This window comes from Cyanistes caeruleus, chromosome 21, assembly GCF_971803275.1.
Source record: "Cyanistes caeruleus chromosome 21, bCyaCae1.hap1.1, whole genome shotgun sequence".
NCBI lineage: Eukaryota > Metazoa > Chordata > Aves > Passeriformes > Paridae > Cyanistes > Cyanistes caeruleus.
In genome coordinates this window covers 431145-453502 of record NC_141721.1, presented here as the reverse complement: position 1 = coordinate 453502, position 22358 = coordinate 431145, and the positions used below count along the sequence as shown (strand labels likewise).

At 64.4% G+C, this 22358-nt stretch overlaps 5 protein-coding genes across 9 annotated transcripts; 3 read left to right on the top strand and 2 right to left on the bottom strand.

The window, feature by feature from the left end:
* The first annotated feature begins 1556 nt into the window (after positions 1-1556).
* Positions 1557-4934, top strand: METTL27 (methyltransferase like 27). 2 transcript variants are annotated; one of them, XM_086859445.1, is made up of 5 exons: positions 1557-1787; positions 1862-1987; positions 2061-2196; positions 2289-2381; positions 3561-4934. In XM_086859445.1, the coding sequence occupies exons 1-5, from the start codon at positions 1623-1625 to the stop codon at positions 3797-3799; spliced, it is 759 nt and encodes a 252-aa protein (XP_086715571.1). In that variant the 5' UTR covers positions 1557-1622; the 3' UTR covers positions 3800-4934. The 2 variants fall into 2 exon arrangements, with proteins under 2 accessions (XP_086715571.1, XP_086715572.1); XM_086859446.1 differs by lacking the exon at positions 2289-2381 and having other exon boundaries at positions 1584-1787.
* A 453-nt stretch (positions 4935-5387) lies between these two features.
* LOC111945302 (claudin-3-like) lies at positions 5388-6093 on the bottom strand. Its single transcript, XM_023947989.2, has one exon. The coding sequence runs from the start codon at positions 6085-6087 to the stop codon at positions 5443-5445; it is 645 nt and encodes a 214-aa protein (XP_023803757.1). The 5' UTR covers positions 6088-6093; the 3' UTR covers positions 5388-5442.
* A 2556-nt stretch (positions 6094-8649) lies between these two features.
* LOC111937918 (claudin-4-like) lies at positions 8650-9456 on the bottom strand. Its single transcript, XM_023939491.2, has one exon. The coding sequence runs from the start codon at positions 9377-9379 to the stop codon at positions 8750-8752; it is 630 nt and encodes a 209-aa protein (XP_023795259.2). The 5' UTR covers positions 9380-9456; the 3' UTR covers positions 8650-8749.
* A 7458-nt stretch (positions 9457-16914) lies between these two features.
* On the top strand, positions 16915-17716 carry CLDN3 (claudin 3). Its single transcript, XM_023939490.2, has one exon. It carries the CDS (start codon positions 17011-17013, stop codon positions 17653-17655), a length of 645 nt encoding a protein of 214 aa, XP_023795258.2. The 5' UTR covers positions 16915-17010; the 3' UTR covers positions 17656-17716.
* Positions 17717-18692: 976 nt separating this feature from the next.
* ABHD11 (abhydrolase domain containing 11) lies at positions 18693-21660 on the top strand. 4 transcript variants are annotated; one of them, XM_086859444.1, is made up of 6 exons: positions 18693-18844; positions 19600-19735; positions 19831-20004; positions 20430-20600; positions 20698-20879; positions 21147-21660. In XM_086859444.1, exons 1-6 carry the CDS (start codon positions 18750-18752, stop codon positions 21283-21285), a joined length of 897 nt encoding a protein of 298 aa, XP_086715570.1. In that variant the 5' UTR covers positions 18693-18749; the 3' UTR covers positions 21286-21660. The 4 variants fall into 4 exon arrangements, with proteins under 4 accessions (XP_086715570.1, XP_086715568.1, XP_086715566.1 ...); XM_086859442.1 differs by having other exon boundaries at positions 18713-18844; positions 19827-20004; XM_086859440.1 differs by having other exon boundaries at positions 18741-18844; positions 19413-19735.
* The last annotated feature ends 698 nt before the right edge of the window (positions 21661-22358 follow it).

Below are 22358 nucleotides of genomic sequence, written 5' to 3'. Positions count from 1 at the left end.
CATCCTGCCCTCCCGTGCATGCCGCTGCTCTCAGCGGTGCTTCTTGCTCTGAGCAAAAGCCGAACCCGCCGCAGGTGATGCACCCACGGCACACCCGGAGCTGGACGGGACCCTGGGGACCATCGGTTCCAGCTGCCCGCTCCTGTCCTGCCCTGTCCTGTCCTGTCCTGCCCTGTCCTGCCCTGTCCTGTCCTGTCCTGCCCTGTCCTGTCCTGTCCTGTCCTGCCCTGTCCTGCCCGCTCCTGTCCTGCCCTGTCCTGTCCTGCCCGCTCCTGTCCTGTCCTGTCCTGTCCTGTCCTGTCCTGTCCTGTCCTGTCCTGCCCTGTCCTGTCCTGTCCTGCCCGCTCCTGTCCTGCCCTGTCCTGCCCGCTCCTGCCCTGTCCTGCCCGCTCCTGCCCTGTCCTGCCCTGTCTTGTCCTGTCCTGTCCTGTCCTGTCCTGCCCGCTCCTGTCCTGTCCTGTCCTGTCCTGTCCTGCCCTGTCCTGCCCTGTCTTGTCCTGTCCTGTCCTGTCCTGTCCTGTCCTGCCCGCTCCTGTCCTGTCCTGTCCTGTCCTGTCCTGTCCTGTCCTGTCCTGCCCTGTCCTGCCCTGTCCTGTCCTGTCCTGTCCTGTCCTGCCCTGTCCTGTCCTGTCCCCAAGGGACCAGAACCCCCGAGCGGGCGGGATAGGCCGGGCAGGACAAGGAGAGCTGCCCCGGGGACAGGTGGCCTCCTCCCGGGGACAGTCCCGGGCTGTCACTGCCGCACACGGAGGGACACGGAGGGACACGGAGGGACACAGAGGGACACGGAGGGACACAGAGGGACACGGTGGGACACGGTGGGACACGGCGGGACACGGCGGGACACGGTGGGACACAGAGGGACACGGAGGGACACGGAGGGACACGGTGGGACACGGTGGGACACGGTGGGACACGGAGGGACACGGTGGGACACGGTGGGACACAGAGGGACACAGAGGGACACGGTGGGACACGGTGGGACACAGAGGGACACGGTGGGACACGGTGGGACACGGAGGGACACGGTGGGACACGGTGGGACACAGTGGTGGCCGCACTGGTGGCGCTCGGAGTGGAGGAAGGAGATGCGGGTGCAGGATGGAGGTGACAGCGCATCACCGCGGCCGTGTGGCGCTGGCGCCAGGGCCGAGCAGGAGGTGACCCGTCCGGGACACTGTCCCCTCGCCTGGGACATGAGTGACGCAATGGGAACTGACCCTTAAAGGTGCCAGAGCAGCAGAAACAGCGAGCGCTGCTGGGGGACAGCGACAGCCGCGGGGCTCCCGGTGCCGCACCCACCGCGCTCCGGTGTCACGCCCGCATTTGATGTCACCACCCCTGGACCTGTCACCCCCCTGGGGCACTCGGTCACCGCTCGGACACGCGCTCGGCTCTCAGGACACCTGGCCGTTCCCCCCCTTTTCCGGGCGCACTTGGTCGCTCCCGACACCCCGGGGGCAGCTCCGGCAGCCAATGGGGTTCTCCGGGCGGTCCTGGGCGGGGTCACCGCGCTCGGGGGCGTGGCCGGGGCGGGACGAGGAGCCAATGAGGAGCTGGTGCGCCCCGAGGGAGGCGGGGCCAGGGCGGGGGGGCGTGGCCGGAGCGGAGCCCGTGGATCAATGGGCGCGGGGTCCGCCGCGGGTCACTTGGCCCGGACGGTACCGAGCGGTACCGGGATGGGGCTGCCGCCCGCCGTCCGGGACAGGGTGGCCGCGGCTCACCGGGGCTCCACGCTGCCCGAACGGCTGCGGCTGTACGACAGCTGGGCCGCCCGCTACGAGCAGGTGCCCGGGGACACGGCGGGCGCGGGAGCGGCGGGGGCCCGCGGCTGTCCCCGCTGACCGCCGTGTCCCCGCAGGATGTGGCGGCTCTGGAGTACCGGGCGCCGCATCTCGCCGCCGCCTCGCTCGCTTTCGCCTTCGCGCCGCGGGCGGGGACGCGGCTGCTGGACGTGGCCTGTGGCACCGGGCTCGTGGCTCGGGAGGTACCGGTGGCACGGGCGGGGCGGGACGGGGACAGCGGCACGGGCGGGGGTGACGGTGCCTCTGTCCCCGCAGCTCCACCGGCGCGGGTTCCGCTGCCTGCACGGCGTGGACGGCAGCGCGGGGATGCTGGAGCGGGCGCGGAGCACCGGGCTGTACCAGGAGCTGCGGCTCTGTGTCCTGGGCCGGGAACCGCTGCCCGCGCCCGCAGGTAACGGGGGGCGGACCGGCCGCAGGGGACGGGCCGGCACCGGGCGGGGGCAGCCCCGGAGGGACCCCCGGTGACGCCCCGTGTCCTCGCAGAGCACTATGACGCCGTGACGCTGGTGGGGGCTCTGGGCGAGGGGCAGGTGCCGAGCACGGTGCTGCCGGAGCTGCTGCGGGTCACCAAGCCGGGTAAGGGGGGAGAGGCTTCCCCTCCCCGCCGGGACCCCCGCCATGGTGGGGACACCGAGCCCCGGTGGATGTGGGTCCCCTGCTGAACGCTGCACCCGTGGCACGGCTGGGACGTGGCCTTGTCCCTGCTGCAGGGACGGGCGGTGGCACGGGGTCCCTGACCCTGCCCACTGCCAGGTCTGGGCAGCGGGACAAGCTAGGAGGTGGCAGTAGCAGCACCGGTGCAGCCTGAGCTCAGGCGAGACATCCCGCCCCTCCCCTGACCGTGCCCTGTCCGTGTTCTGTCCATGTCCTGTCCGTGTTCTGTCCATGCCCTGTCCATCCCCTGTCCATGCCCTGTCCATCCCCTGTCCATCCCCTGTCTATCCCCTGTCCATCCCCTGTCCATCCCCTGTCCATCCCCTGTCCATGCCCTGTCCATCCCCTGTCCGTGCCCTGTCCATGCCCTGTCCATCCCCTGTCCATCCCCTGTCCATCCCCTGTCCATCCCCTGTCCATCCCCTGTCCATCCCCTGTCCATGCCCTGTCCATCCCCTGTCCATCCCCTGTCCATGCCCTGTCCATCCCCTGTCCATCCCCTGTCCATCCCCTGTCTATCCCCTGTCCATCCCCTGTCCATCCCCTGTCCATGCCCTGTCCATCCCCTGTCCGTGCCCTGTCCATGCCCTGTCCATCCCCTGTCCATCCCCTGTCCGTGCCCTGTCCATCCCCTGTCCATGCCCTGTCTATCCCCTGTCCATCCCCTGTCCATCCCCTGTCCATCCCCTGTCCGTGCCCTGTCCATCCCCTGTCCATGCCCTGTCCGTGCCCTGTCCATCCCCTGTCCGTGCCCTGTCCATCCCCTGTCCATGCCCTGTCCATGCCCTGTCCATGCCCTGTCCATCCCCTGTCCATGCCCTGTCCGTGCCCTGTCCATCCCCTGTCCGTGCCCTGTCCATCCCCTGTCCATGCCCTGTCCGTGCCCTGTCCATCCCCTGTCCGTGCCCTGTCCATCCCCTGTCCATCCCCTGTCCATCCCCTGTCCGTCCCCTGTCCATCCCCTGTCCATGCCCTGTCCATGCCCTGTCCCCTGCCCGCTGGCTCCTGGCAGGCTCTCAGTGTCTCCCCGTGTCCCCGTTCCGGGGGATGTCCCCAGCGAGGGACACCCTGTGTCAGTGTTACCTGTCTCCTGTCCCACAGGCGGTTTCCTGTGCCTGACGACGAGGAGCAACCCCTCGAACCTGCGGTACAAGGCGGAGCTGGAGGCGGCGCTGGGGCAGCTGGAGCGGAGCGGAGCCTGGCAGAAGCTGCTGGCCCAGGAGGTGGAGTACTGGGAGAGGGCCACCAGCGAGGAGGAGAGCACCCGGGGCAATGGCTACATCTCTGGAATCGTCTACATCTACCAGAAGTGCCCTGTCCCCCACCTCGAGGAGGACTGAGACCTAGCATGGCTCTGGGGGAGCTGGGGGAGGAGGGAAGTGTGAGCACCCTGATAAAACTGAGCCCGGTGACCCCCTCCTGCAGAAGGGCAGCTGCTGGGGGTGACAGTATTTGGGGGAAATTTCCCCTTTCCCTTCCTTCTCTACCTTCTCACCGAGGTCTGGGCTTGGGGTCCTTGTCTCTCCTCAGCACGGGAAGGGTCTCCTGGATTCACCAGGGTCTCCTGGGCACCACCTTTAGCTCTGACATTCAGGTATTGCCCCCAACACCTCACGCTCACCATGACATCTCACAGACCCACATGGCTGCTCCAAGATATGTCCAGTCTGGGTTGTCTTCTCCCCACTTCACCCACCTCAGCACTCATGGTCAAAATCTGGATTCTTCTTCATCTCCTACCCCCAGAGTCTTTACCTGGGGACTGTTGGAGGTGGGTCCCCATCCTCATCCTCCCCAGGGACTGACCCAGTGCTGAGGTGCAGGAGCCTCCACATCCAGAGTCAAAGCAGCAATGCCAAGGTGGCTCCCAGCTGGACGGGCTGTCCAAGTGCCACATCTGCCTTTCATTCCACAACAGCTGCTTGCATCTCTCATTTTCCCACAGCTTTGTAGTTAATGGTCTGGGTGGGGAAATGAGTTTGGAAGAGATTTGGGGAGCTGGTGGCTTCTCCCTACCCAGCACTGCCTGCCCAGCCTGTTCCTCCAGCCCCTTGATGGGCTGCCTCCACAATTTCTCCTCCACTGCTCCCTTGGGAAGTTTTTTACCCAAATCTCTTGCTGGAATATTTGGGGTTCTTTTCATTTTTTCCTTTCCTCAGACCTGTTCCTGCTCATCCTGTTCCCATGTTCCTGGAGAACAAGTTGCATCCATCCCCTCAGGAGCTGTTCCTCCGTGTGAGGACTGTGTCTGTCCCTGTCGCTCACCCAGGGCATGCCTCATCTTCCATACTCGCCCTCCCCATGGCTCTTGTCACCCTCCTGCTTCGTCCCCCATGTTTTGGGGTCCCTGTGCCCATCAGTAGCTGTCCTGCTGCTCCCTCCCCGTTTGTCTCTAGCACTTTCCCCTGGGCAGCTGGTGGTTGTGGCTGTCCCCAGCCCTGCACTTGCCTGTTCAATAAAGCTGTCCCTGCTGTCTGCCTGCTGTGTTTTTCCCAGAGCAATGGGAACATGCACCCTCCAGGGTGGCTGGAGCCTGGGAGTGGGGATTCAGCCTTTCTCTGGGATCTGCTCCCCGTCCATGGGGGCTCAGAGCACTTGGTGTCCCCCTGTGCCTCTCTTGGCTCCCAGCATCCTCTCCCTGCCTCAGTTTCCTGCTGCAGGGAATGCCAGGAGCACCGTTTCTTGCTACTGCTGATCCCCGTGGGAAGATGGGGATGTTCCAGGTGCTGGAACAGGGCACAGCACCCCCGGGACGCGTCACCATCCTCCCCGTACCGCGCTGTTCAAAACGAGCCCAGGCAGCCTTGGTGGCACCAGGATGTTTATAGTCCCTGCCCTGGGGACAGGCACATTTGGGGACTGTGCTGGGGGTCAGCCAGAGAGGGGATGGGCGGGAGGAGGCAGTGCTGGGGCAGGGGGTGGCACGGGGATGCAGGACAGGGACGGTGGTGCTCTGCCTTGGGCTGCCACCTGGGCACAGTGGTCACACATAGTCCTTCATGGCATAGCCCATGGGGCCACAGCTTTTCACAGCCCTGTACTTCTTGGGGTAGGGGTCCTGCTGGGACTGGGATCCCGAGCAGCACAGGACGCCCCCACCGAAGAGCTGCAGGGCGCTGGAGGCCCAGCCGATGTAGAGGGCAGCCCCCAGCTCTCTCTTGAGGGCCTCGGGCACCATGGGGTTGTAGAAGTTGCTGACAATGCTGTTGGCAGACCAGGAGACGGGGATGAGCAGCATGATGCTGGCCATGATGAAGATTACACCTGCCACTGCAGAGATCCTGCTCTTGGTGCCATTGTCATCCACGCAGCGGGTGCAGTCAGCTCCCGAGAGGGCGATGAAGAAGGCAAAGAAGGCCACGAAGATGGAGGTGACCACCAGGGCACGAGCAGCTTGCAGGTCAGAGGTGAGCTCCAGCAGGGAGTCGTAGGCCTTGCACTGCATCTGCCCCGTGCTCTCGTAGACACAGTTCATCCACAGCCCTTCCCAGAACACCTGGGCCACCACGATGTTGGAGCCAATGAAGGCCGTCACCTTCCACATGGGCAGGGCACAGGTGAGGATGGAGCCCAGCCAGCCCAGCGCGGCCATCATCAGTCCTCCCATCTGCATTGTCATCATGGCCATTGACAGCTCCTGCGGGGACAAGCACGGGTGTCACAGGCACAGCCCTCAGCCAGGGACAGCGTGGGCTTCAGCTGCTGTGACCTGCTCCCCACCAGGGTGGGAATGGCTGCAGGTCAGCATGGGGACATGAGTGACATGGTGACTTGAAGGACACAGGGACATGAGTGGCATGGGGCAGTGCTGCAGGACAGGATGGGGCACATGAGGACCAAGTGCCACATGTGCCCAAGGTGCAGGAGCCCCCATGTGTCACACTAGCCCCTGCACTGTCCCCACAGTACAGTCCCTGCCATCACCTCTTCCCAGGGCATGGCAAGTGCCAGGGAAAGGATGGCTTCAGGGGAGCAGGATGGGGAGCTCCAGAGTGCAAATCCCCTGCCCCACACTTACCCCATGTCCTGCCCTGGTGGCCATCCCCCAGTGCCCACCCCACGTCCCACTCCACCACGGGTGCTCAGCCCCCCTGGCCACGAGTCTCGTGCCAGGGGCGAGGGCAGGGAAGGCAGCCCCCCCATCACTCAGCACTGCCTGCTCCCAGTTTGGTTTCACCCTCACAGCCGTGCTCTGGTGCCCTTTGGACCCGGGATCTCCTCTCCAGAGGAAAACGGAAATGGGTCAGAGCTCAGCTCTGCCCCAGTCCCAGGTCTAGCGCTTGGCACCTTCCATGGCACCATCCTGGAGCAGCCCCAGGAAGGCAAACACTGGTGAGGGGCTATGGGGTCACCACAGATGGCATCCCTGAGAGAGGGGTGGCTGGTACAGGGACACATACTGGGCACCCTGGCAGCTCCAGCATGGTCACGTGTGACTGCTGTGGCCCTGGCTCAGCCCAAAGCCAGACCAGCCCCTCACGGAGCAGAGTTCACCCATGGGTGCCTGTGCCACGCTTGGCAGCTGCGACCAGCAGGGTTTTATGGCCCCGAGCTCAGCGGGTATCGGTCGTGCCTGGCACACCCTGCGGCTCTTGCCAGAGGTTTCACCATCATTTCCCCTGTCCCAGTTTCAGTTTCTCCAGCCTCTCCTCTCCCGTTGTATCCCCACTCCTCACCCAGCACCTTTTATCCCTCAGGAGCCCGATGGACACCCAGCACTGGGACTTTGCGTCCCCTGGGCCATGAAAGACCCTTTGGGTCAAAATCACAGCCCCTCTCCCCGTGCTCCCGGCAGGCAGGGGCAGGGATGGTGGGAGCCATCCCAGGCACCCCTCCCCAGCCAGCGGGACCTGGGCCACACGAGACACCCAAAACGGGGTGCAGGGGACAGGCGGTGGCTCCGTGGATCCCCAGGGATGCTCGACAGAGCGTTGTGCTCACGTTCCCACCTGGCCACCGGCACCACAGGGTTACAGGCACATTCCCCACCATTCCCGTGCCCAGTGGAGAGACTGGGGAGCCGGGAGTCCTCCAGCCCTCAGATCCAGATGAGGATCCAGAGGCAGGCGGAGTCACTCCTCGTCCCCACGGAGCCCGAGGTGGGAAGGAAGGAAGGAAGGATGTTCCCAAGGCAGAGGAGCACTTGCCGTGCCGGAGGCGAGACAGACAAACCCCGGGGAGCTCGGAGCCGGGGCTGTGGGATGGCCCCGGGGCCAGCGCGCCCCGAGCCGCCCCGGCCGCCCCCCGCCTCCTCCCGCCCGCCTGGGAAGATCGCGGCCGGTGCCGGAGGGGGGCGGCCAGTGATGCTGGAACAGGCGGCGGGGGTCTCAAGAGGCTCCGAAGAGCAGATTTGGGTGATCTCTCCGGGGGACGGGAGCCCAGGGCACGGGAGCTGGGCTGTCCCACGGCCGAGGCGGGGGCTGGAGGGGATAAAGAACACGAGGCACAGCGGGGTCTGAGCAGCTGCCGTTTAATGCGGGAAGGCTGAACAGGGGAGGGACGGCAGCACAGCAGGGGTACCGTGAGAACCCACTCCCGGCCCCGGGCACCCCTCCGTGGGCAGAGGGATGGGGTCGGCTCCGGAGTCGCCCCCCACCGTGCGGGGGCACGGCTCCGCTCCGGTCCCGCCTCCCTGACCGGTTTTCCCAGCCCGGCCGCTGCCTTCCCACTCCCAGGATAATGATGCCCCCGCCCTGGGGAGCTGCCGCGAGAAATCACACTGTACGGCCGCTCCGAGCCCTGAAAGTAGGTCACAGTCAAAATTTAGGGAATAGGCAGGTGAGAGCCCCTGTCACCCCTCAAGACCCTGCCGGGGTTTGCAGAGCCACCACGTCCCTGTGAGCGCGTGGGACAGGCTGGCTGTCCCCGCAGCACCGACACCGCCACCCACCCCGAGGGACGGACACGTCCCGGGGAGCTTCACGCAGGGAAGGAGAGCCTCTGGCAGCCTGGGACGGGCTCTCGGGAGCTGTGTCACCGCATGGCACACCCCGATACCGGGAGCCAGGAAATGCCCCGGGAGATCAGGCGGTGTCTCGGAGAAGATGCCTCAGCTGGATGCTCCGGGGGGAGCAGGACCCCCACCGCGGGCAGCCAGGACAGGATCTCCTTGTCCCCTGTCTCAGCCGAGATTAAAGAACCGGCTCCAATCCCGGTGGAACAAAGGCGGCTCTGTCTGCGCCCCCTCGCACCACCCCGGCGCCCGGCCGGTCGCAGCCCAGCCGGGGACGCTGCTGTCCCCGGAGGTTCCCCCCTCCCCGGAGCGGCCGGGGGCTCCGGGCAGGCGGAACCTACACGTAGTTGCTGGCCGGCAGCGAGCGAGCAGCCGTGAATTTGGCGGAGTAGGGCTTCTCCCCGCGGGGGGGGCAGGTGCAGCACAGGATGCCCCCCCCGAGCAGCAGCAGCGCCGAGGCCGCCCAGCCCACGTAGAGGGACGAGCCCAGGTCCCGCTTCTGCGAGTCAGAGACCAGCGGGTTGTAGAAGTCCTGCACGATGCTGTTGGCTGACCAAGAGATGGGGATGAGGATGAGGATACCGGCGACGATGAAGATGATGCCGGAGAGGATCATGACCTTGGCTTTAGCGGTGTCGTCCTCCACGCAGTTGGTGCACTTGCCCCCGGCGACGGCCAGCAGGGTGCCCAGGATGGCCAGGACGATGGCCACCACCAGCATGGCACGGGCGGCTTGCAGGTCCTGTGGCAGGGCCAGCAGCGAGTCGTAGACCTTGCACTGCATCTGCCCCGTGCTCTGCACCACGCAGCTCATCCACAGCCCTTCCCAGATGATCTGCGCCACCACGATGTTGTTCCCGACGAAGGCGGTCTCCCGCCACATGGGCAGCGCGCAGCAGAGGATGGAAGCCAACCAGCCGATGACGGAGAGGGCGATGCCCAGCACCTGCATCCCCATGGAGGCCATGGCTCGCTGCCTGCTCCCCTGGCCGCCTCCTGCCGCGCAGTGCCGGCTGCCGGGACCATGGCAGGCATTTTATGCCTTTGCCGAGGGAGGAGCGCCGCCGCAGCCGCCGGCCTGCCGCCGGCACCGGATGGAGGGGTAGAACCAGTTTCCCGGGATTCTTCCCCTTGTATTTCTCCCTGCAGCGATGACACTTAATATCCCGGTTGCTCCCACGGAGGAGGACGCAGGGGACCAGGATCAGGCCACCCAGGTGCAAGAGCGCATCCCGCCGCTGCGGGCAGGCAGGACGTGCCCCCGGCAGCACCGGGGCCCAGCCCGGCATGCTAAAGGGGAGGAGCCGGTGCCCAGGCACCAGGAGATCTCTGCCATCACTGCCAGAACCCTCTGCTCCATCATTTGCGTGGGGTCCATTCACACCTTCATGCCTCAGTTTCCCTCCAGCTCATGGTGACTGCTCCAACACCAGCCCAGCCTCTGGCCCCCCATGGCCCCATGCCATGGGAGCAGCACATTGTCCCCTCTGGCTGCTGGGCTCCGTGCCCAGCAGGACACAAGCGGCTCTTGTTTGCTCCTTGGCGTCCGTACCAGCACTTCCCAGCCCTCCATTAGGCCTCGGGCAGGAGGTGTCACCGCCCAGACCCACAAACCGGTTGGAGCGGCTGCCAGTTCCCCACCAAGTAGAGATGGCACTGCCTGGGGCAACAGGGGGGCAGACCCCAAAGGCCGCTCACCTGTGATCCAGTGCCAAGCCAGGCTTCACACAGCCACCCTCAGCCCCAGCTCTGCCCGTGCACCACCACTGCATGGTGGGGTTGGGGGGTTTGGGCTGCGAGGGGCCCCAAGCTGTCCCAGCCAACTGATCCCAATCCCAGTGCCAACACCGATGCCACACTGGTGCTGACCTCTCCTCCTTTAATCCACGACCCCCACACAGGCCCCCTCCCTGCTTCCTCCAAGCCCCTGCACAGGCGCAGCGAGACACCAGACAGACGGCACAGACAGACAGACGGACATTGCACTGTTTCGTCACCCCAGCCTAATCCCAGGCCTCTGGAAAAGATAAGAGGCACTGAGATAATCTTCGTTTTCCTGAGCACTGGGGTTACCATCACCATTTGTGCTTATTGCTTGGTGTGACGACTCCGGAGCCGCTGCTCGTGCCGGGATGTCCCTGGGCACCGAGTCCCGGTGTGGTGGGACAAGCCTGGTGGCCCGTGCACCACGGTGCCAGGAGGATACCTGAGGACACCCGTGTCTCACAGCAGCCCCCAGCCCGAGGGGATGGTCAGGGTCCTGCCTGCCCGACTTGTGCTGGAGGAGCTGCCCAGGCTCTGTCTGTCCTGCTGGAACGCCCGCATTGCTCACATACCAGCGTGTCCACCCTGCGGCCGGAGCCTTGTGGTCAAGGGCTCCCTCAATCTACAACCCCTTTAATCTACAGGGCTCCAGAGCATCCCCGCCAGGGCCAGACTCTGCCTGAGGCTTTCACCTCCCAGCCGGCTGCTGCAACCACCAGATAATTTGGGGTTGGAGAGAGGCACACGCCCACGTGTGTGTGTGGCTCACAGGCTCCGTGTCCCCACAGGCACATGGGGACACGTCTCTAGGCTGGGGACAAATGGCAAGGTGGGGACAGGGACTCCCCCGCGTGTGGAACATCAAAGCTTGAGCTGCTCATACTCCCCCTCAGAGGCAGAGCAGGCGCCAGCCTCTGACAGCCAATTACTGTAATTAATGCTGGAACGTGACATATATTCCACCTGGCAGCTGCCACATCGGGGCAGCCCCTGTGGCCTTCCCCACATTCCCCAGTGACACACACCCCCGGACATCACTGCCAGCCCCGAGTCCTCAGCACTGCCAGGCAGCAGGACCCACAGACACCGGCACGGAGAAGCAGCAGTCGACCTCAGAGCCCTTGGAGCCTGAGGACGGTGGTGCAGCACAGGTGGGACACCAAGCACCTCGGGACATGCCATCCAGGACAACCATTCCATGGACAGCAGCCCCACAGCCCTGTCCCAGCGCTCATTCCCCGTGCATCCTGCAGGACCCCGGCCCCAGGTTTTCCCCAGTGTCACTTGCAAGGAGCCATGGCACAGGCACATGTCCTGGGGGGACACCTGCTCAGCAGGAAGCTCCTCCAGCCCAAAACAGGCTGCTCAACACACTCAATCTGTCCTGAGCCTTCACCACCCAGCACCTGCACCTGCACCCAGAGAGGTGTGGATGCGCTGCCCCAAATCCAGTGGGGTTTGAAGGACATGCAGGAGCCTGGGTTCCCATCCCTGTTACACTGCACTGAGAGGGTTGTGGGGGCAGAGCTCCCGTCCAGACACATCCACCAGGAAACAGCTTCTGACACTTGTCCTGGGTTCAGCAGCGTGGGGTCATTCTGCAGCCCCTCGGCTGGGCAGTGAGGCCATTCCGGGGCAGGGAGGTGACATTAAACACAGTGTCACCACAATGCCAGGCACTGCTGAGTGCACAGCAGAGCCTGTGTCACCCTCACCTTGCTCAGGGAGGAGAACACCCCACAGAGAGAGGGCTTGGGACATGAATCTCCTGCCAAAAAGGGCTTGGGGACAGTCCCACGTCACATACCCCACACCACTGAGCCGAGAGCCCCTCATCCCCCAGGACCCACACCTGGACCCATCAACCCAGCTGCCTCAAGGTCCCAAAAGGGCAGGTGAGACTTGCCAGCAAATGATGATCCACCGGGATCTCTGGCTTCACATCTGCCAAGCGAGGCACGGCGAGCACCCCTCCCGCTCCGCCTGCGGGGCAGCCTCTCCCCGCTGGAGGCCGAGGATTAGTTACCGACAGCCCAGAGACTGAATGTTCCCAAAAAACATCCTTGCCCAAACATAAACCGCTCCGACCCACTCAAATATGCACAGTCAGGTTGTTTCTCGCTGGGGGAAAGCAAAGTCTTACAGGGAGGGGAGCTGTGCGCTGGGACCTGCGGGGTCCCTGCGAGGAGAGAAGGGACCTTCGGCCTGAAGTCGCTCTGAAAGTCAAAACTCTGTCCGGTTTCTGAACAACAAGCGGCTCCCAACAGGGGAAACACCCCTAAGCGCTGCCAAGGTGTTTGGCGAGGGGATGGGGGAGATGAGAAGGGGGTCTCGGGCGGTGCAATGGGGGTGTCCCCCACCGGCGGCGCTCGGAGGAAATGAGCGGCAAAGCCCTGGGGAAGCCGATCAGAGCTGTCGGGGTGAGGATGCCCCAGGTATGGCCCAGCATCCCCCAGCAAGCCACCAGCCCCCTGCCACATCCCGCTGCTCCGCATCCCGCAGCCCCCCTGCTCCGCAGCCCTCTCGCCGCCGGCAGACAGAGCTGCCATTGATGCTAGGAGCCGCCTCACCTGCTCCGCCGCGCAGAAGGGCTCCAACAATGGGCTGACTATGTGCCCTGGCCGGGGCAGAGCCAGGAGCCCCGCGCCTGAAATATAAGCAGCCGAGGCGGCATTTACGGCTCCGGCCCCGCTGCCCCGGGGGGGAACGCGCCGGCACTCCCGACCGCAGCGGGGAACACCCCAAAACAGCCGCACGTGAGCGCCCGGGGCGCTTTCTGCCTCACCCCCTGCCACCCCCGGGCTGCTGCATGGGGGATGCTGCAGCGGGTGTCCCCCTGCCAGCGCAGGTGTCCTTCCCTTGGGGCCAAAGCGCTGGTGCTCCCCTGGCCTTTGGGTCTGACTCTTGTTTGGGGTCTCTGCATCACAGCGGAGCGAACCCGTCCCGTGTCACCACTGAGTTCTTGCGGTCATCACGCTTTGTCCTCATCCCGGGGGACCCCAGCTGTGCCGGAGCCAAGAGGGGAGGGTTGGGATGGGGGTGCTCCCAGGAATCCCCCAGGGAGGGTGGCCCTGCTCAGCTCCTCGGGAAGCACCAGCGAGCTGTTTGCTCACCACAAGAATGTGTCCTGCCGGGGGTGGCCGGCACCCCGAAACTCGGGTGATTTACCCCTTCCCCCGCTGTGAGTCAGGCGGCGGCAGCTGCCCCGGGCCAGCACGACACTGGACACAGCCTGTACTTTGGGCAATTTGGGATGACAAAGTGGGGACGCCGCGTGTGGGGCTCTGATTGCAGGGGCAGGGGCTGCAGTGTGGTCAGGGGCTGCAGTGTTTCCCTGCTGTGATTGCAGGGGCAGGGGCTGCAGTGTTTCCCTGCTCTGATTGCAGGGGCAGGGGCTGCAGTGTTTCCCTGCCCCATCCCATCCCAGCTCTACCCCAGTAGCTCCTAACCCCACACGCCTGCCCCGAGTATCCCGCTCTTCCCCTGCCCTACAGCCCTACTTGGAGTATCCTCCCTGTCCCACATCCCTGTCCAGAGGTACCCCCTCTCCTACCTCCCTCTCCTGCGTGGGTTATCTGCCCTGCCCCATGTCCTGGTACTGAGCATTCCCATTGTTCCACAGACCTGGGGGTAAAACCCTGCCCCTAATCCCGTGCCCCCCAGCCCTGTCTGGGGTGCCAGCCCCCTTCACCAGCCCCTGTCTGGGGCATAGTCCTGCCCCAAAGCCCTGCTTGGGGTGTCCCCACACCCTGCAGCCCCGCCTGGAGCCCCCTCCTGCCCCAGAGCCCTGCTTGGGGTGTCCCCACACCCTGCAGCCCCGCCTGGAGCCCCCTCCTGCCCCAGAGCCCTGCCTGGGGTGTCCCCACACCCTGCAGCCCTGCCTGGAGCCCCCTCCTGCCCCAGAGCCCTGCTTGGGGTGTCCCCACACCCTGCAGCCCCGCCTGGAGCCCCCTCCTGCCCCAGAGCCCTGCCAGCACCCCACAGACACGCGTGCACTGGGAGAGGGTGTGCGTGTGTGCACCTGAACCACCAGAATGTGCCTGTTCACCTCTGCTTCTGTGTCAGTCTGTGTGAGTCTGAGTCTGTGAGTGTGTCTGCCAGTCCGTGTGTCTGTCCGTGTGTCTGTCCGTGTGTCTGTCTGTGTGTCTGTCCATGTGTCTGTCCGTGTGTCTGTCCGTGTGTCTGTCCATGTGTCTGTCCATGTGTCTGTCCGTGTGTCTGTCCATGTGTCTGTCCATGTGTCTGTCCGTGTGTCTGTCCGTGTGTCTGTCCATGTGTCTGTCTGTGTGTCTGTCCATGTGTCTGTCCGTGTGTCTGTCCGTGTGTGTGTCTGTCCGTGTGTCTGTCCGTGTGTGTGTCTGTCCGTGTGTCTGTCCATGTGTCTGTCTGTGTGTCTGTCCGTGTGTCTGTCCATGTGTCTGTCCGTGTGTCTGTCTGTGTGTCTGTCTGTGTTTCTGTCTGTGTGTCTGTCCGTGTGTCTGTCTCCAGGTGTCTGTGTGTCCATGCGTTTGTGTGTACGGCTGCATGCCAGGGCTCTGCTGCCAGCAGAGGGTGTGTGTGTGTGTGTGTGTGTGTGTGTGTGTACCTGTACCTCTGTGTGTGTGTACCTGTGTGTGTGTGTACCTGTGTGTGTGTACCTGTACCTCTCTGTGTGTGTGTGGTCTATGTGTTTGTGTACTTGTACCTGTACCTCTGTGTCTGTGTGTGTGTGTGTGTGTGTGTGCCTGTTGTGTGTGTACCTGTGTGTGTGTGTACCTGTACCTCTCTGTGTGTCTGTGTGTTTGTGTACTTGTACCTGTACCTGTGTGTGTGTGTGTGTGTGTGTACCTGTGTGTGTGTACCTGTAGCTGTAGCTGTCACCTGTAGCTGTAGCTGTAGCTGTAGCTGTACCTGTAGCTGTAGCTGTAGCTGTACCTGTAGCTGTCACCTGTGCCTGTAGCTGTACCTGTAGCTGTCACCTGTGCCTGTAGCTGTACCTGTAGCTGTCACCTGTGCCTGTAGCTGTAGCTGTAGCTGTCACCTGTGCCTGTACCTGTACCTGTAGCTGTCACCTGTGCCTGTAGCTGTAGCTGTAGCTGTCACCTGTGCCTGCGCACTCCCTCCCCGGAGCCGCGGGCGCTCCCTCGCCTGCACACGTGGGAGCCTCGGCAGCCCGGCCCCTCCTGTGCCCGCCGCTGCCAGCCCCGCGGGGCTGGCCCTGTGCCCACCGGCAGCGCTGGGCCGGGGACACCCAGCCCGAGGGACCCCCGAGGTGCCCCCGAGGGACCCCCAGCGCCCCCAGCACAAAGGGCACAGAACCCTGGGGGCTGCTTGCACGGACTCCCCCCAGCAGCACGGACAGGGGCACCCCTGGGTACCCCCCAGCTGGCCGTGGGGATTTGGGGTGTCCTCGGAGGGGTGGCCACGGTACAGTGAGGTGGCAGAAGCTCACCCAGCCGAGTACAGGGTATTTTGGGGATGCCATGGGCTGGCAGAGGCTGTACATGGGGGTATGGGGGTGCCGTGGCACGGTGGAGGTTCGACATGGGGTGCTGCAGGGGGCTGGAGGTCAAGTTGGGGGGATATGGGGTGCTGGGGTGACATGGGGTGACAACAGCTGACCCAGCCACATATGGGGTATCAGGATGCTGTGGGGTGACCCTGCTGGCTATGGGGGTTCAGAGTGCTGAACTGGGTATCAGAGTACTGGGTACCAGGGCACTGTGGGGCACCCAAATACAGCCCCGTGTGGCTGTTGGGACACTGTGGGGGCGCCCAGCTCTGAGCCCTGTGGCTGTGGGGTGTCAGGGTTTGTGGAGTTCAGGCAGGCAGCTGCAGGGCTCCCCCCCATCCTGGCTGCACGGCGCCAGCTGCCAGCATCCCACCGCGCTCTTGAGTAGTTAATAAGTTGTAGAGGAGATTTTTGGAGCGGGCAGGGAACAGGTAGGAGCAAGCCTGTGTCCAGCAACCGCATTCCTGGGGGAGGGGGACTGGGAACACTGGCACTACCCCCGGCATGCGAGGCTGGGGGGAACACGCACCCCACAGCCACGGGGCTGTTGCTGCCAGGTCTGAAGGGATTGCTCATGCCTTGGGATGTTTTTCCCTTTGCCGGGTGCCAGCTCAGGTTGTCAGGGTGATGCTGCCGGGTGGTTACGTGCACTATCTGCTTCCTTCAAGGTCATAGGACTTGTGCAGGATGAGTAAAGATATTTATCAGTCCGTCAGAGAGTCTCTGACAGCCCTCCCAGCCCAGCAAGGTGGGAACAGGCGGGGCCAGGCTGGAGGGGCTCCTGCTGGGTCGGGAGCACCCGCAGGTCCCCCGGGATGGTGACACAAACCTCACGGCATGGCTGCACTTTATTCGGTGATGCAAAGGCGCCCAACAGTCACCAAAGCGCAGTTAAATGTGAGCACTGACAACATTACAGAAATCAACACACCCTGACCCGCCAGCACCTCCACGGGGGAAAGGTGAACCCTTGGTATCTCCAGGTCCACAGGAGAGGTTTGGTGGGAACGAGCACGGTGGTAGCGCTTCCTGATATCCATCGGCCGAAACCAGAGGATGGCTGTGGCAGGTGGCGTTTCTCCTCCTCCCGCCCTTCTCTGGTTACCCGGCGCCATCTCCGCAAACAAAGGGGAGGGTGTGGGACGCAGGTGATGGTGACGGAGGAGCGGAGAGGAGCGTCCAGCAGCCAGCACTGAAACCCCACCCCGGGGCCAGCCCGTATAAATAACACTGCGCACAGGTGAAAGCCGATCCCCCGGCTGCGAGCGGTGCTGCTGGCGACGGTCTCGGTCCCGTGGCTTCTTCTCTGCCATCGCCTGGAGCGCGTCACTGAACCATCCACCATGTCCATGGGGCTGGAGATCGGCGGCGTGGCCTTGTCTGTGCTGGGTTGGTTGTGCAGCATCATCTGCTGCGCGCTGCCCATGTGGAAGGTGTCGGCCTTCATCGGCAACAACATCGTGACGGCGCAGATCCTGTGGGAAGGGCTGTGGATGAGCTGCGTGGTGCAGAGCACGGGGCAGATGCAGTGCAAGGTCTACGACTCCATGTTGGCGCTGCCACAGGACCTGCAAGCCGCCCGCGCCCTGCTGGTGGTGGCCATCATCTTGGCCGTCCTGGGCTTAATGGTGGCCATCGTGGGAGCCCAGTGCACCCGCTGCGTGGAGGACGAGAGCACCAAAGCCAAGATCACCATCGTCTCCGGCGTCATCTTCCTCCTCTCTGGTGTAATGACCCTCATCCCTGTCTGCTGGTCGGCCAACACCATCATCCGGGATTTCTACAACCCGCTGGTGATCGAAGCGCAGAAGCGAGAGCTGGGCACCTCGCTCTACGTGGGCTGGGCGGCCTCGGCACTCCTGCTGCTTGGGGGGGGCCTGCTCTGCTGCTCCTGCCCCCCCAAAGACGACAGGTACCCCACGGGGAAGGTGGCCTACTCCGCCCCACGCTCTGCCGTCACCAGCTACGACAAGAGGAACTATGTCTGAGCCCCCCCAGGGTCCCCCGGCACCCCTCGATATCCTCCACCCCACCCACCCACCCTGGGACCTTCAGTGCCCTCCGCGGGGCCCGGGGGCGGGGGGGCGCGAAGGAGGGGCCGGGGCCGGCCGCGGGGTCAGGGCCGGGCTGTGTAAATAGAGACAGTTTCGGTTAAACACGAGGCAGTTTCGGGTCGGCGGGAGAAGCGGCGGCCGGCGAGGTCCTGCCACGCCGGTGGGGCAGGATCGGGACGGGATGGGGACGGTGCCTCCCGGCTGTGTCCCCCCATCGCTGCTGGCCCGGCACCGTCTGTCCCTGTTACGCGTGGTCTGTACCGGTTACATTTGTCAATAAACGTGTCCTGTTTTGGTACCCGAGTGTCCTTGGGATGTGCGACACGGTGGAGGTGGGCACAGGGAGGGGGAACAGGGCGCTCCGGCCCCTCCAGGCACTTTACACGCCCTGCTACGGCAGCACCGGGCTGGGGACACGGGGCTCAGCCGCAGCCCCTCTCCCTGCAGCGCCGGGCGTCCCTGCTCGCGCTGGGGACCCGTTGTCCCCCTGCATTCCAGGGACAGCTCTCCGGGAGCGGCAGAGGCGAGGAGCCGCTGGATGCCGCAGGGCCACTCCCTGCCCGCAGTCCAAAGTCTGGGGCCGCCGGGGGGGCCGCGAGGCGCTTCCCCCGCCCGGGAGCCGCGCTGGGGCGAGGCCGCCCTGCTCGGCCGCTCCCTCCCGCCCGCCGCCACGCTCCAGCGGGCAGGGACAAAGGGCCAAGAGCCGCCGCGGGAGCGCGGGGCCAGTCTTGGGGGAAGCGCGGCCGGGGCGGCGAGCGCGGGGCTGTGCCGGCCGCTCCCGCTGTGCCTGCGGGCGGCGGAGAGCGGCAGGGCGCTGCGGAATCGCCGGCGCCCGCAGGGAGCCGCCCCGGCCGGCTCGCTGTCCCCGGGCCCCGAGCGCCGGTCCCGGTGCCCGCGGGGGCAGCGCAGGGAGCGGCGCCGCCGCCGTCCGGCCGCGAGGGGGCGCCCGCAGCCGCCGGAGGGGCGGGGCAGGGGCGGGGCCGCCGCGCTCGTTGCGTCACGGCCCACGCGCCGCTCCCGTCGCCGCCATGATGCTCCGCCGGCTGCCCCGCGCCCCGGCCCCACCGCCCCTCCCGCGCTCCCTCCCTCAGCCCGCCGCCGCCGCCGCCCGCTCCGTGGCCACGTAAGGGCCCGGCCGCGAGCGGGACGGGGCGGGGGCGGCGGTCCCGGGAGGGGTCCCAGGGGAGAATCCCGCGAACAGGGGCGTGGCCGGCACGAAGGGACTGGCCACGCCCCCCACGAACCACGCCCCCTCCCCGCCTGGCCGGGCCCGGCCCCGGCCGCGCTCTGCCGGGACCCCGGGCTGGGCCAGGCTGGGCCGGGCTGGCAGGGGCACAGAGCGTCACTGGTGCCACCTCCCTGCTCCGGCAGGGCCAGCCCAGAGCACAGGGCACCGCATCGTGTCCAGAGGGCTCGGGGATATCCCCGCTCAGGGAGACTCCAGCCCCTCCCTGGGCAGCCTGGGCAGGGCTGGGCAGTGCCCAGGGCACCAGTTCTGCCTCCTGTGCAGGGGGAATTGCTGGGCTCGGTCCCTGCCCGTGGCTCTGGTGCCACTGCTGGGCCCCTGAGCAGAGCCCGGGCTCTGCTGGGAGCCCTCCCTGCACACAGGGACAGCCAGGGCTGAGGCCCCTCTCAGCTGGGGCTCCTCTCCAGGCTGAACAGCCCCAGCTCCCTCAGCCTTTCCTCCACAGGGAGATGCTCCAGGCCCTCCTCATCCTCACATGTACTGGCCCCACTTGAGGAGCTCTGTGTCTCCCTTTTCCTGAGGACCCCAGGACTGGACGCAGCGCTCTAAATGTGTCTCACCAGGGCTGGGCAGAGGGGCAGGGCTCACTTTCCCCTGCACTCTGGCCATAGCTCATGCCCGTGTCCCTGCAGTGCAGTGCCCCTGGCCCATGTGGAGGTGGAGGGCCGCAGCGATCGGCCACCCCTTGTCCTGCTACATGGGCTCTTTGGCAGCCACAGCAACTTCCAGACGGTGGCCAAGACACTGGTGCGCCGTGGTAGCGGCAAGGTGAGGCAGGGGCGTGGGGGGAGGCGCAGCACACGGAGGGGGCCGGGGTCATGGTGGGCAGCTCCCGTGGTGACGCGCTGCCCCTGCCCAGGCAGGTGCTGACGGTGGACGCCCGGAACCACGGCAGCAGCCCCCACAGCCCCGTGATGACGTATGAAGCGATGAGCTTGGATCTGCAGCACCTCCTGAGCCGCCTGGGCATCACCAAGTGCATCCTCGTGGGACACAGCATGGGGGGCAAGACGGCCATGACACTGGCCTTGCAGCAGGTCAGCAGCCACAAGGGTGGGAGTGCAGTCACAGGCGCAGGAGGTTCCAGGGGGGGCTGTAGGAAGGGGATGGTCCCTTCTGAGACTGTTCACCAGTGCCAGCCTTGTCCCCAGCTCCACAGGGACTAGTCTGTACCAGAGTGGGTGCTGTCCCACACGGAGCTGTGAGCCAGGCTACGGGAGCAGGAGCAAATCTACGTCCACCAGCCCATGCTCTGCCCTGTGACTCCAGCACAGATTGTGAGGGAGCTTGGAGATCTGTGCTGAGCACAAAGACTCTGGGAAGGGCACATGGAGTCTCTGCTGAGACAGGAGGGAGCCAAGAGCCTTCAGAGAATCTGACTGGGAGTGGAGCCCTGTGCCCACTCCAACTGGGGAGATCTTGGGAGATCCTGGCATCTAATGTGCCCTGCATGTGTCTCCAGCCAGACCTGGTGGAGCGCCTCATCTCTGTAGACATTGGTCCTGGCTCAACCGCCCCCGTGTCTGAATTCTCTGCCTACATCTCAGCCATGAAGGAGGTGAAGGTCCCGGTGGGGCTGAGCCGCTCGGCAGCACGCCAGCTGGCAGATGACCAGCTGCAGCCTGTGGTCAAGGTGGGAAATCCCATGGGAGATGGGGGAGGATGAAGGGTGCCAGGACATCATGTTTGGTTGCTCTTACTGAAGAGCACGTGGTCCCCTTCCGTGGCAGCTCCCACAGCTGAGACAGTTCCTCCTCACCAACCTGGTGGAGGTGGAGGGCCGCTATGTGTGGCGGGTGAACCTGGAGGCTATTTCCCGGCATCTGGCAGATATCATGAACTTCCCTGTCTTCCACAAGCCGTATCCTGGTCCTGCACTGTTCTTGGGAGGTTCTGACTCGCCCTATATCAGGTGAGACTGGAGAGAAGCGGTTCCAGGTCTGTTGTTTGACCTTTTGTGCTCTTTGCAGCTGCCGAAGGTGGGACAAGCTCCCGGGATGGGGCAAGTCCTGAGCAAGGGCTGACACCGACACCCTGGAGCAAGGGACAGCCTGGGGTTCCTCCACCTGGGCTTTCCCAGCAGGGAAGGAGTCATACCTGGGATCACCCTCTGCTTGGGGATGGGGAGTGAAGACACCAGGAGGGACCTCTGATCATGGCATGTTCCCTTGTCCTGTAGCTCCAGAGACTACCCAGAGATCCAACGCCTCTTCCCCAAGGCAGAGATCCAGTACATTAAAGGTGCAGGCCACATAGTCCATCAGGATAAATTTGAAGAATTCATCACTGCTGTCCTCAATTTCCTGCCACAGCTGTAGCACTGGGGACCAGGGTTTCTGTAAAGCCCGTGTGGGTCCTGAGGAGCTCTGGGCAGTGACGCAGGGCTCGGGCTCTGAGGATGGGCTCAGCTGGGACTGGCTGCCCTCACTGCAGTCTGATCCTGCCTGCAAGACCTTTTCCCATCCTGGTTCTCCTGCAGTCAGAGCAGAGAGGCACCTGCATCCTGCTGAGATCTCCTGCCACCTCACAGGGACACGGTGGCACTGGCTCAGGACACTGTCCTGCCTGCACAGCGGTGTCAGGCACATGGAGGGGGCAAAGAGCCCTCTTTTTTCCTGCTGCCAGACCCTCCCAAGGATCTGGCTGTGACTTTGCAGAATGTGCAATAAAGTTGATTTCATGCCAAGGCAGAACACAGGTTGGATGTGGCCATGGAGGGCAGGGCACATGTTGGGGGCACAGGAAGAGGTTCTCAGTTGGCAGCAGGGATGCTGGTGGGAAGTGACCACTGGACTGGGCCCTAATGTGACGTGTGGGAGCAGTGCACAGGAGACACAGGTTTGAGGATCTTTCTTGGCTCCCAGGGGAAATTGCATCCTTGCTATGCCTGGGGCAGTGTAAGGATTGGGGAGTGGGGGAATCTGCCTCCTGAGCAAGGAGCACATCTGCCCAGGCTGCCCCAAAGGCAAGTGTTGCTTCATCCCTGAGCTCCCAACAATTTCTCCCTTCCCACCTGCTCTGCATCCTCCTGAAGCACACCCACAATAAGCTGGAGACAAAGGAGCAGGGTGTCTGCTGCAAAAATCTCTTTATTGGACAACTGTTAAAGCCAGGGACAGTGCAGAAGTGATTATGGGGGTGACATAAACTAGGAACACACTGTGTGTGTGGACAATAGAGAGACACTAACCATCTCTGCTTTTGCTGCTCCAGAGTCAGGTGTCTTCTGCTCTCTGGAATGAGTTTTCTTAATTTGGGGTTGTTTGCAGGCCCTAAAAGGACGGGAGGGCAGAAGACTGAGGATGTTTTATTCCAGGTCTGGCTGTAGTTGCCTAGCAGAGTGGGAAACAGGGACTGCTTTGGAGATTTGCTGTTTCTGCAGAGCTGTTCT